The sequence below is a fragment of the Nicotiana tomentosiformis genome, chromosome 12 (genome assembly GCF_000390325.3).
Source record: "Nicotiana tomentosiformis chromosome 12, ASM39032v3, whole genome shotgun sequence".
NCBI lineage: Eukaryota > Viridiplantae > Streptophyta > Magnoliopsida > Solanales > Solanaceae > Nicotiana > Nicotiana tomentosiformis.
The window spans coordinates 74,786,031-74,798,791 of NC_090823.1; the positions used below are offsets into that span (position 1 = coordinate 74,786,031).

At 37.0% G+C, this 12,761-nt stretch overlaps 1 protein-coding gene across 2 annotated transcripts; it reads right to left on the bottom strand.

The window, feature by feature from the left end:
* Positions 1–5,208: 5,208 nt before the first annotated feature.
* LOC104092425 (lysine histidine transporter-like 2) lies at positions 5,209–9,371 on the bottom strand. 2 transcript variants are annotated; one of them, XM_070192136.1, is made up of 6 exons: positions 8,992–9,371; positions 7,182–7,965; positions 6,389–6,494; positions 6,173–6,264; positions 5,982–6,050; positions 5,209–5,542 (listed from the first exon to the last, which is right to left on the bottom strand). In XM_070192136.1, exons 1-6 carry the CDS (start codon positions 9,162–9,164, stop codon positions 5,444–5,446), a joined length of 1,323 nt encoding a protein of 440 aa, XP_070048237.1. In that variant the 5' UTR covers positions 9,165–9,371; the 3' UTR covers positions 5,209–5,443. The 2 variants fall into 2 exon arrangements, with proteins under 2 accessions (XP_070048237.1, XP_070048239.1); XM_070192138.1 differs by lacking the exon at positions 8,992–9,371 and adding an exon at positions 8,533–8,914.
* Positions 9,372–12,761: the final 3,390 nt, after the last annotated feature.

Genomic DNA, 12,761 nt, shown 5'->3' on the forward strand with positions numbered 1-12,761 from the left:
TTGTGGCTGTTGTTGTAGGCAAACTCCACGAGCGGCAGAAACTGATCCCATGAACCCCCAAAATCAATGACAGAAGCGCGTAGCATGTCTTCCAATATATGAATAGTGCGCTCGGACTGTCCGTCCTTCTGAGGGTGAAACGTCAACTCAACCTGGGTACCCAACTCTCGCTACACGTCTCTCCAAACAGGAATGAAGTGTGCGGACTTGGTTAGCCGATCCACAATCACCCAAATAGCATCGAACTTTCTCGAAGTCCGTGGGAGGCCAACTACAAAATCCATGGTGATCCGCTCCCATTTCCACTCTGGAATCTCTAACTTCTGAAGCAATCCGCCCGGTCTCTGATGCTCATACTTCACCTGCTGACAGCTGAGGCACCGAGCTACAAACCCCACTATATCCTTTTTCATTCTTTTCCACCAATAATGGTGCCTCAAGTCCTGATACATCTTTGTGGCACCCGGATAAATGGAGAACCGCGAACTGTGGGCCTCCTCAAGAATCAACTCATGTAGCCCATCCACATTAGACACAGAAATCCGACCTTGCATCCTCAATACTCCATCATCCCCAATAGTAACATCTCTGGCATCACCATGCTGAACCGTGTCCTTAAGGACAAGTAAATGGGAATCATCATACTGACGCTCTATGATGCGATCATATAAGGAAGACCGAGAAACTACACAAGCTAGAACCCGACTGGTATCCGAAACATCTAATCTCACGAACTGGTTGGCCAAGGCCTGAACATCAACTGCAAGAGGTCTCTCACCAACATGAATGAATGCAAGGCTACCCATACTCACCGCCTTTCTACTCAAGGCATCGGTAACCACATTATCCTTCCCGGGATAATCCAGAATAGTGATATCATAGTCCTTTAGTAGCTCCAACCATCTCCGCAGCCTCAAATTTAGATCCTTCTATTTGCACAAGTGCTGGAGACACCGATGATCTGTAAACACCTCACAAGACACACCGTAGAGATAATGCCTCCAAATCTTCAATGGATGAACAATGGCAGCAAACTCCAATTCGTGGATAGGGTAGTTCTTCTCATGGGGCTTCAACTGATGCGAAGCATAAGCAATCACTCTACGCTCCTGCATCAAAACACATACAATACCGATCCGAGAAGCATAACAATACACTGTATAAGAGCCTGAAGCTGAAGGTAAAACTAGAACTGCAGTTGTAGTCAAGGCGGTCTTTAGCTTCTGAAAGCTCTCCTCACACTCATCCGTCCACCTGAAAACAGCACCCTTTTGGGTCAATTTGGTCAAAGGCAATGTGATAGACGAGAAACCCTCCATGAAATGACGATAATAACCGACCAAGCTGAGAAAGCTCCGAATCTCTATAGCTGAGAATGGCCTGGGCCAACTCTAAACCGCCTCTATCTTTTTTGGATCCACCTGAATACCCTTACTGGACACCACGTGCCCCAAGAACGCCACCGAACTAAGCCAAAACTCATATTTGGAGAACTTAGCATAAAGGTTCTCCTCCCTCAACTGCTGCAACACAATCCTCAAATGTTGGGCATGTTCCTCCTGGCTACGATAGTACACCAAGATATCATCAATGAACACTATGACAAACGAGTCGAGATAAGGCTGAAATACACTATTCAGCAGATGCATGAATGTTACCGGGGCGTTGGTCAGCCCAAAAGACATCATGGGGAACTCATAATGACCATAACGAGTCCTGAATGTTGTCTTTAGAATATCCGAGTCCTGAATCTTCAACTGGTGATACCCAGACCTCAAGTCAATCTTAGAGAACACCCTCGCTCCTTGAAGCTGGTCAAATAGATCATCAATGCACGACAAATAATACTTGTTCTTGATTGTAACTTTGTTTGGGTCGAATTCCAATTTCGGAAGTTGGAGTAGGTCCGTAATGTCATTTGTGACTTGTGTGAAAACTTTGGGGTCAATCAGACCTATTTTGATATGTTTCGTCGTCATTTGTAGAAGTTGAATTTTCTTAGTTTCAATAGGCTTGAATTGGGGTGCGATTCGTGTTTTTCAAGTTGTTTGATGTGATTTGAGGGCTCAACTAAGTTTGTATGAGGTTTAAGGACTTGTCGGTATATTTAGTTAAGGTCCCGGGGGCCTCGGGTTGATTTCAGATGGTTAACGGATCAAAAGTTGAAGTTGAGTGATTGCTGAAGTTAGACCTCTACTGGTGTAACCGCACCTGTGGAGCTTTGATCGCAGGTGCGGGATGGCTTGCGCAGGTGCGAGTTGGAGGGGAGTGTGTAAGGGGTCGCATGTGCGAGGAGTTTTCAGCACCTGCGTGGCCGCATGTGCGGTGAGAGGTGCGCAGAAGCGGAAGGCGCGCAGGTGCGATAGTGAGTTCCACATCTGCGTGACCGTAGATGCGGCAGGGGAACCGCAAAAGCAAAACTGGGCAGATGGGCTTGGTCGGCAGAGGCGGCTTGGGTTCTCGCAGAAGCGAGTACACAGAAGCGGAGTGAGGGACCGCAGGAGCAGAATGAGCCGTAGATGCGTGTGTGATGTCACTTCTACGATGCCGCAGAAGCGGAAGTGCTGGGCAGATTATTAAAACAAGGGTTCGCGAGGCAAGATTCGAGGCATTCAGAGGCCGTTTCGCGAGGCAAGAGTGTGTTGGAGTAGAGATTTGCTTGGATTGAGGTAAGTAACAGTTCTAAATTTGGTTCTGAGGGTACGAAACCCCGTATTATGTGTCATGTATTTGGTTTTGAGGTGACACACATGCTAGGTGACGGGCGTGTCGGTGTGCACCGTAAGAATTGTGACTTGGTCAAATTTCATGGAACTGTGTAATTGAGTAATCTGTTGTTGTTTGTACATTCTCCATATATTAGAGAAATTAAACCACAAATCATGTTAGCAATCATGTTTAGACTATGTGTTGGCACTGTAGGGACCCATAGAGGTCGTGTACATATTGAATTATCTGCTAAATTATTGTTTTGTACTCAGTCACAATTATACTCGTATATTACATCTCAGTGTCTATTGTTCATCATTGATGCATCATATTATTGTTGTTTGGGCTGCTTATCGTGATTTTTGAGAGCCTGAGAGACTGGAGATGTTGATGACTGAGTGAGGCCGAGGGCCTGATTATGAGGATGTTTATGGGATCGGGTTGCATGCTGAAACATGTTTCACTGAGGTATGCCATGATTGACTTGTTATAGCGCTTGGGCTGAAGGGGTCCCTCCGGAGTCTGTACACATCCCCAGTGAGCGCATGTATCTACTGAGTGCCGAGTGCCGGGTGCTGAGTGATTGAGAGAAATGAGTGACTGTGAGGAAAGAGTGAATGTGAGGTTGGAGTGAATGGGAGGACTGAGTGACTGTTGCTCTGAGAGGATGCATTGACTTCATTATTTTTGCACTTCACCTGTCATATATCACTGTCTTGAAATTTTTGAGAGATATTATCTTCTGTTTTAGTTGAACTGGACATGAATTTACTGTTTTGGTCTTAATTGTCAAACTTGAAAGCATGCCTACCTCCCTATGTTGAAATTACTGTAATTGGACTATAACTGTGAAGCTCGTCACTACTTTCAGTTCTTTATTTAGTATTGTTACTTACTGAGTTGGTTGTACTCACGCTACATCCTGCACTTCGTGTGCAGATCCACGTATTTTCGGACACGGTAGGTGTTGATTCTATCACACGGTTGATCTTTTGGAGATTCCAAGGTAGCTGCCCGGCGTTTCGCATACCTTGTCACTCCATTCCTATCTTTTCGTTTATTGTATTTAATTTCAGACTATCATAGACATTATATTCTAGACTTGTGATGTATAGATGCTCATGTACTCTGTGACACCCCGATAGTTGGGAACTTCCGCGTTGTGTTTTAGGTTTCTATCCCTGTTTTATTAAAACTTTTATTATTTAAACTGCTTTAATTCATTTCTGTTAAAGGTGTTGGAATTATTTCGAAAGAACGGTTTGCCTAGTACCACGATAGGCGCCATCACGACAGGTTAGAATTTTGGGTCGTGATATGATGAAATTAAGAAAATTGGGATTCTAATCCCTTCTGTTTGTAGTTGTTGTACTAGACACAGGAGGAAATAATGCCCCATATATTCAGAGATAGCCAAATTGCTAGACAGGTTTGGTTCTTCAAACGTAATTATTTTTTGGGGTTTGATTTAGCACTGGTCATCTAAGACAAACCATCATGAATTGGTGGTTAGCTAAAGAAAGAAATGGAGTTCACTCAGTGTTACTCCAATGTATACCGTCTATGATTTATTGGAAAATATGGTTGAACAGATATGCAGCAAGGTTTGATAATAAATCCATGTCAGGGTGGCATATCATCATCTCAAAGTGCTTAACATTAATCCTTAATTATCAGTTTCCTACTCTAAAACTTTCACAACTCTGGATCGACAAGTGTAAGTATGTGGAGAAGTTACAATTTTCTATTCACTCCCAGGCTATTAAATGGAACAAACCCGATAGGGGTTGGGTAAAATTGAATGTTGATGGATGCAACAAAGGTAATCTTGGTTCAGCAGGAGGAGGGGATATCATAAGTGATTATCACGGCAACATGATGAAGGCTTTTGCAGAATTCTATGGCCAGTTTAATAGAAGCTAAGGCATTATTGCATGGTATTAAGTTTATGTAGTAATTCTGATTTTTTGAAAGTTCATGTGGAATCTGATTCAATGTTTACTGTCAACATGATTAATAGAAAGATGGTACCTTCTTGGCAAATCAAACATATTATTGAGCATATTTAATTTGGGAGGTAACTACGACTGGAGATTTCAAGTTTACACACGCATTTAGAGAAGGCAATATGGTCGCAGATCAACTTGCTAACCTAGGAGTAAACTCACATAATTGTGCTATCTTCAATGAAATTGTTTCACTGCATAGAAATGTTAGGGCTTCAATGAATTTAGAACAGGATGGTTTACCAAATTTTCGATTCGATCCCAAAAGAAATTATTTTGTTGTTAATGATGATATCTCTTGGCAGTGCATTGCTTAGAGTGTATATGACTAGATTGTATGTAGTAATGTATGATATGAACTATCCAACTTGTAAGAAGGTGTCCTCAACTCTCAAAGAATTCCTTTGTGATCAACGACAAACTAGATTGGGTTCCACCAATCTATACTTTGTAATTGAGGTCAAGGTTTATATCCTCCTTCGTGTAATTGTGATTTTTGGAATACGCATGTTGGAGTCTGGCCTAACTCCTCTATCCCTGTGATGAAACTTTGATTAGAAAAACAGTTCAATTGTCCAAAAATTACAATTCAAACTTTAGCAAACTTCCATATATAAAAGCTCTTCTGAAACTGAAAGAATTATCCTAAAATTCTGCATCTATGCCTCACAAACAGGCAGGATATAGCACATAATTTAACATCTAAAAACTCAGATTGGCCGTATCGATCAGGTGTAGAAGTGATAAGTCTTGGCTGATTTGATGATACTCCATAATCCACCAATGGGAGATGTTAGAGTCAAAAGTACACCCACTATAATGCAAAGCTGCAACATAAAGAGAAAAAAAATAAGAGATAGGGGTAAGTAGGGAAAAAGCTTGCATGAAACGTTGCATGTACAAAATTATATTAATTTATCACAATTAATTTATATATTGATGTGAGAATCTACATTTATTAACAATGATAAGATGCTATATCTTATGCAAAAGACACTTGTTATGTACTTATTGCTTTGATACATATCATCGAGTGTATAAAAAATTTTCCCTAAATAATTTGTATGGACATCGCTATTTATATCAAATCAATAAATATGTACGTAAGATATTTGTTTTTCATAAATACATTTTTAACTTAATTATGGTGAAGTTATATGCACTCTCATTTTAATTTTTAATCACTGAGTTTTATTGATTAGTTTGATGTAAACATCGAGTGTAAGTAAATTTCATGATTACATTTACAAGTTCTGGTAAACTTACCCAATTCGTACACCATGACAAGCCAAACCGTTTGGGCTTTTTTATAATAAGCCAGATGATGCATGGAAGCTGTAGGTAGAAATTAAAAACATAGTAAATATTAAATATGTTTGTCATATGAGTATTATATAGTCATAACTTCTGATTTAATGAAGTGAAAATTTAATGAGTTATCTATGAAATATACTTACATAATATGAGGTTGGTGCCAGAGCAAAACCTCCAAAGAATCCCATCAAACCACCAAAGAATGGTATTGTCATGCCCACAACCAATGTAAATGCTACAATAACAGAAGACCATAGCAAGAATAAAAAAAATACATAGAAAAGAGCAATTAAACAACTTTTTCAGTTTATTTTCTAATTGTGCAAAAATATTTTCTAATAAACAAGTAAATAACTTACCAACAAAAACCGTACGCACACAAACACGTAGAAGAGTGGAAGGATTATATTTCAATGACTTCACAGCGTATGCCTCTATCATATCAAACACTGGCATTGCATAAACCTGAAATGTAAATTAAGTAATATACAACAGATTAATTAGGTAAATTACTAACATCTAAGTTGCTCATAATATATTATCAATTGAGGCACATCAAAGACTTAAAGAGTTTATACAGTTGAAGTAGGTTTCCTCAATTACATATAAAGGATTAAATTTATATATATGCACTGTGTAAAATTTTTATTATACTAACTATTTTAGTCTACTAAAACAAGTTATGTACTCTTTTTTTAGGTTAACATATTTTATTTGTACTGAGTAGTTACTTGTTATTATTGTAGACAGTGGCAGAGACATCCCTTAGTATGGGGTGTATCTGACACGGGTTAATTTGCAACGAACTTTTCTAGCTAGTATATATGAAAATCGACACCATTTGAAAATTATGTAGAGTAACTGTTAGTTTAAGACATAAAGACTTAAAAGAACCACAGTCCTAGGTCTAAAAGTTATGGCAATAGACCGATACTACTTGCATAAAATCTTATACAATCAAACCTCTCTATAACAGCCTTATTTGTTCCAGATTATTTTGGTTGTTATAGCGAAGTGTTGTTATAGAGAACATATATTATAACATAACATAAAAATTAGTTCCATAAAAACTTGGCTTTTACGGTGAATGGTTGTTATATAGCGATGTTGTTATAGAGATGTCTGACTGTAATTAAAAGTAGTGAAAGATACCTGGTAACTCCCAATGACATGAGCGACAACAAAAATGTTAGCAGTTGCAATAAGCCATGTAGGTCTATGTAGTGTGAGCAAGATGTTATCATCAACTCCATTACCAAACACCCAATATCCAATGAAAGCCACTGGCAAATAACACAAGGCCACAATAATATAAGCTGTGAATACACCTTTCCACATTGCTTTTTTTGAAGGTGCATCTTCTGTTGAAGGAATTGTAGCTTGAATTTCAAGAACTACATTATGTCCAGCATATGCAAATGCTACATTTCCTAATGCACTCAGAAACATAAACACATTATCTGATATTTTTTCACTTTTTGGACCATAACTAACTTCTCTCTCACTTTTTCCTAATTCCTTTAGTGACACAGTCCATGCTATAGCAGAGTAAGTCATGGACAAAATCGCCGCTACGAAGGAGACAGAAGTGATGGAGTTGAAATTTGGCAAGTGAGAGAGGACAAATTGGAAAGAGGAGAAAATCATAATGAAGTAAGTGAGTTTGATAGGTTTGGCATTTGGGAAAAGAATTTCTTGGAATTTTTTCAAGGATTTGCCACCAGTGACCATGTAAATAATGCAAGTGCTAACTTCAACTATAATTTGTTGGGGTACAACAATCCAGAGACCAAGTTTATCACCAAAAGCATATTGGCCAAGCTCATGGTACCTGTCGAATCTCTTGCCTGGTATCATTTCATGCATCTCCACCATTTGCCAGATTGTGTAGAATGTTATAATCCATGACAGTAACGTTACCGTTACACCAGCTCCCCTGCAACATTTATTACAATTTAATACAATAATTAGATGAATGTGGTATCACTTGTAAATTTTAATTTGATCTTTCAGACAACAAATTTGTATAACAAGCTATAATTACCAAAATTAAAAAAGAAACAAAAGGAGATATCTTAGAATATATGTATGTCGACAGTAACTTTGGGGACATCCGATAAAAAGGTATGTCAACTTAATTACCACAAATTAATTGCATTGAGTGTTTGCATCAAATTATATTAACTAATTAACATGGTTAAATGACTTAATAAAATAATAATAATATATATATATATATATATATATATATATATATATATATATATATATATATATATATATATATATATAATAATGATCAAGTGAGAAAAGTCTATATGCACAAACATATCATGCATCTATTAGTTCGATCTAAACATAATGTTCGGTTAATTTTTCAATAATAATATGCAACAGTAGACGCTAAGATGATATCAAGCAGTTAAGATATCTAATAATTTTTCCAAATCGGATCGTACTCTCAAGGCAAAACATTAAATGCAATTAATGAAGAAAAACGCACCTAGTATCAATTATTATTCTTTGAAACTGAAAACCTGGACATAAGCTATTAGTCAAGATTTCCAGACTCAGTTTTTTTTTAAAAAAAATAACGAGATCTCCGGAGTCCCAAAAAAATAGTTCTACTATTTTCCAGATTTCCAGAATCAGTTTTTTAAAATTTTCAAAAATTATAAAAATAGGTTAGAAAAACTGCTAATTAGATGATATCAAGCAGTTAGTTATACAAAACCGGAATTTGAGTATATCTAAATTTTAAAACATTCATAGTCAAGGCAATTCCTTATCAAAAAATTTGATAATGAAGAATAAAAACAAATCCCAAAGAAAAAGGAAGAATACAATACTACGACTCATGCATTCCCAAACTAATTTGTGGTTGAATCCTAATAAATTCAACTAATATAAAAAAAAAAACAAATTAAATAAAGAAAAGAAAAAGAGAAATAAATAAAGTTACCATCCCATCTCAGACATGGCATAAGGTAGACTAAGAACAGCAGCACCAACCATGGCAGTAACATTGTGCATGGTTGAATACCACCACTTTGCATTCCGGTCCGACGTTATCGGTAGCCATTCATCTATTGCTTTCTCCCTCCTCTTTTCTTCACTATCTCCTCCCTTTTCCATATTAAATTAAACTAACTATGCTTAGGCAATAGAATAAGAATGAAAAGTTTGTGACTCAAAGAGTAAGGAGATTTAACATCAATTTCGAGTCCTTTAAAATAGACAAAGAGAAAGTCTTTTCTTTTTCTCGATATGCCTTTTCCTATTTATATAGGTGATTGCCATAAAACCTAAATCTAGTAGTAATGACCTAAATATTTCCTAATCCTTTTAGATATATGCAATATGTAAAGTTTTTATGTTTTTAAGGAAAATAAACTACTTTCTATACTTACTCTGTACCTGTTATCCAACAATATTTGGAATTTTTTAAAAAGTGAATCGTATTAATTATGCACATGTCTTTTCCAAATGCTCTACGTGTGAAATATATGTGGATATAAATAAATAACATCATATCTTTGTTAAAACTACTGCATTATATGCAAATTATTGAGAATAATTCCTTAAGTGTCTCACAGGCTTTTTTGCTAATTGATCGAACAATAGAAAAGGTGATGATATTGACAATTTAAACCAATTCTACTTAAAGAAATAACGAATTTATGTGTTTTTACTTTTTATCATGCACTAATATTATACACCATTGATTTCTGAAGATTTACATTTCTTTAGTTGTTTTTTTCCTTTTTCTTTTCTACTGGTGAACCGGAAAAAAAATTAAGAAGCACACTGATATTTCACGTTGAAAAATTAAAATACAAAATTCAGTAAAGACGCAAAAGAAGTGATTTTTTTTTTGAAAATTTTACCTCTTATAGAAAAGCTTTATACCCTATTTATTATACCTTTTAGTTTTTATAACAAAATATGTACTTATGGTCACTTCCTACCGTGAAGCCATTAAATACGCTGTCTAATATTTTTTTCTCTCATTCTTTCAGTTTATTCCCTCTCAAAATCACCGTATCTTATTTCTCTCTACACGATCTCTCTCTCACAGCGCCATTGTCTTCCCCATTGTTGAACCACGATTCTCCTTTATCTGCAGGTTCTCTCTCTAGATTGTTCTCAAACCCTAGATCTCGATTTGCTAGATTTCATCTCTGTTAACATGAGTTTCAAAATGTCTTGATCAAAGTTTCTGATATGAGTTGTATCTTTTCCCAAAGTGAAGCGGACATGGTCTGTTCATAGCTGAATTGATTTTGAATGTTGACATGGAAGAGGTGATCACGCCCAACTATGCCTTATAAAAAATACAAGCGGTCGTCGCAAATATATTCTAGCTAATAAGCCCGGAGTCGAATCTCACAGGGAATTAACCTATCAACCACAGTTGCTAGACCCACATAAATTCACGCAATCAATCTTCAGAAATATTTGAATAATAATTTAGATGTTTATTAACTAAATGTTACGTAATGAAAATGCACTAACAAATGACTAACTACGAATTTTGTAAACAAGAATTGGAAAGATCTAAGGTTGTTATTTTCCCTATTGTCGGAATCTTTCTCGCTACGTTTTCTATAAATTTGCCTAAGTCTTCTCTATCGATCATGAGCACTATAACTGTCGTAACTCTCTCCCGAATAATTACCACAATTTACTAGATATATTCTGCCGAATTACGCTAGCTGGCATTAAGTACGGCTCACTCAGATCGCACCAAGGTTTCATTATCTCTAATCCCACCTTTAAACCCTTCGTATTGATCCCTCATATACGTTAGGAGTGATGTTATTCAACAACTACCTAAATATGCATTCTCTCCCGAGTAATACATACTAAATAGGCACAGCTAATTGAGGGCCCTTCAATCAACCACATGAATAGTATAGTTGAACAAATAGAAAAAATACTACGGCAAATTTATATTAACGTAACAAGAAAATTATCCTTCAATAGGTTCCATCAAAATTCTAGATTAGAAATTTTAGCTACTCATACTCATAGTAACAATATCACAAATATTTTTGCATAATTAAAGTACAAAGTAAAGATGAAAGGATATAGAAATCGATGATTCTAACTCCCAACAGGTGATTCCACAAGCTATTCTTGCCTCCGGTTGCAAAAGTCCCCCAAAATGGCATTTTTAGGTCTATTTATATGTGTAGAAAAAGACCTAAACGTGCAGGCAAAGTCCTAGTCAAACCCGGAGAGAAATAAATCTTCAAAACTCGGACTGTGCGTGCCCAGACCTGGCCTCGCGAGGCCTAACGCCTGGTGGACCTCACCCCAAGCCTGGCGTCGCCAGGTATAAAGCCTGGTCTATCTCGCTCCTGCCTCACCTCGCCAGGTCTATCACCTGGCCTTAGCCTGGTGTCGCCAGGTATAAGGCCTGCACTAGGCCTGGCTTTGCCAAGTATAACGCTTAGCGTACCTGGCTTCGTCAGATTCTCCTTTTCAACTCCTCCCGAGCACGCTTTCGACTTTTAAGTATCCTTTTTTCTCTACTTTCATCTCCAATTCACTTACACACATAAAATGGCATTCATTACGAGTAAATAAAGTGTAATTTATCATTAAAGAATATAAAATGCAAGGCGAATAGTGTGCTAAACCATGAATTATAGCCACACATCAATACCCCACACTTAAACATTGCTCGTCCTCGAGCAATCAGACCAACTTATAGACACAACCTCACTAAGCAATTCCCTTAACTCCTTGCACCAAGAATATTTAAAATAGTCTAAGCACCACGGTGTAATATTCTCGCCTCAAGATTTGACTCACATACCATGACTTATTCACAAATTACTTACTTAGTCTAACATGGAGGTCAATGACATTACCTTTCCTTTATGAATCACGTGCCCTCACCCAACAAAGAGCTCAGTTCCACACACGATGAATTTTAAGAACGTATGAACTCAAGATAGGAAAAAATTTACTCGCTCTCAGAAATAACATTCATATTCCACAAATGATGCACCATAGGCTTGCCCGTAGTGTAATACTCTATTAATCGAGCTTATTTAGTCTAAGATCAAATAGGACTTTGATTGGTTGTAATGTACGCCGCGGGTCGGGTAGGATATATTTGGATATGTGAGTGACTACACCTCCCTAAGCACTTTAATACATATACTTTAACATTCCAGCCCATACTTATGTCAAACCAAAACTCCACCTTCACATCAATATATATTACCCCATACTTCTTTAAGCACAATTACATTAAGAGTCACCACTTATCTAAGAATATTCTTTTTCATAGCAATACAACTATTTTTGTCTTTTTTTTTCTTTTTTTTTCAATTCAAGCGGCTCTTAATTTTTCAAAACAATGCACCTTTCTCCTTATTTCATTAGTTCCACTCAAAAGCCAAACCAACCATCCCACTCTTTTACTTTTACAAAGTTCATAATAATTCAAGTGCTCATTAGAGGTGAAACGGTTCAAATAGATGGTTAATTCAAACAATTGGGTAAGGCTTGTAGTGTGGTTGCCAAAGAAACAGGATTACAGGCTCAAAGGGGTTAACTACGTTACATAACTTTTAGGTGGGTAAACTATATATATCTGGCTTAACAAAGAAATGCCTATATCACTTCTCAGAATGAACAAGACTACTATTTCACTTTGCACACACACAGGGCAAGTTCTAGACATCAAATGCAATGCACAGAATACATACAAAACTC

Bases quoted from the DNA above. Each gene is read 5' to 3' on its own strand.
- LOC104092425 (XM_070192136.1), bottom strand. From the start codon at position 9,164: ATGGAAAAGGGAGGAGATAGTGAAGAAAAGAGGAGGGAGAAAGCAATA. The intron at 6,495-7,181 runs GTATCTTTCACT...TTTACATTTCAG, and splicing joins ATGTCATTGGGAGTTACCAG to GTTTATGCAATGCCAGTGTT. The intron at 5,543-5,981 runs GTAAGTTTACCA...TTTATGTTGCAG, and splicing joins TGTCATGGTGTACGAATTGG to CTTTGCATTATAGTGGGTGT.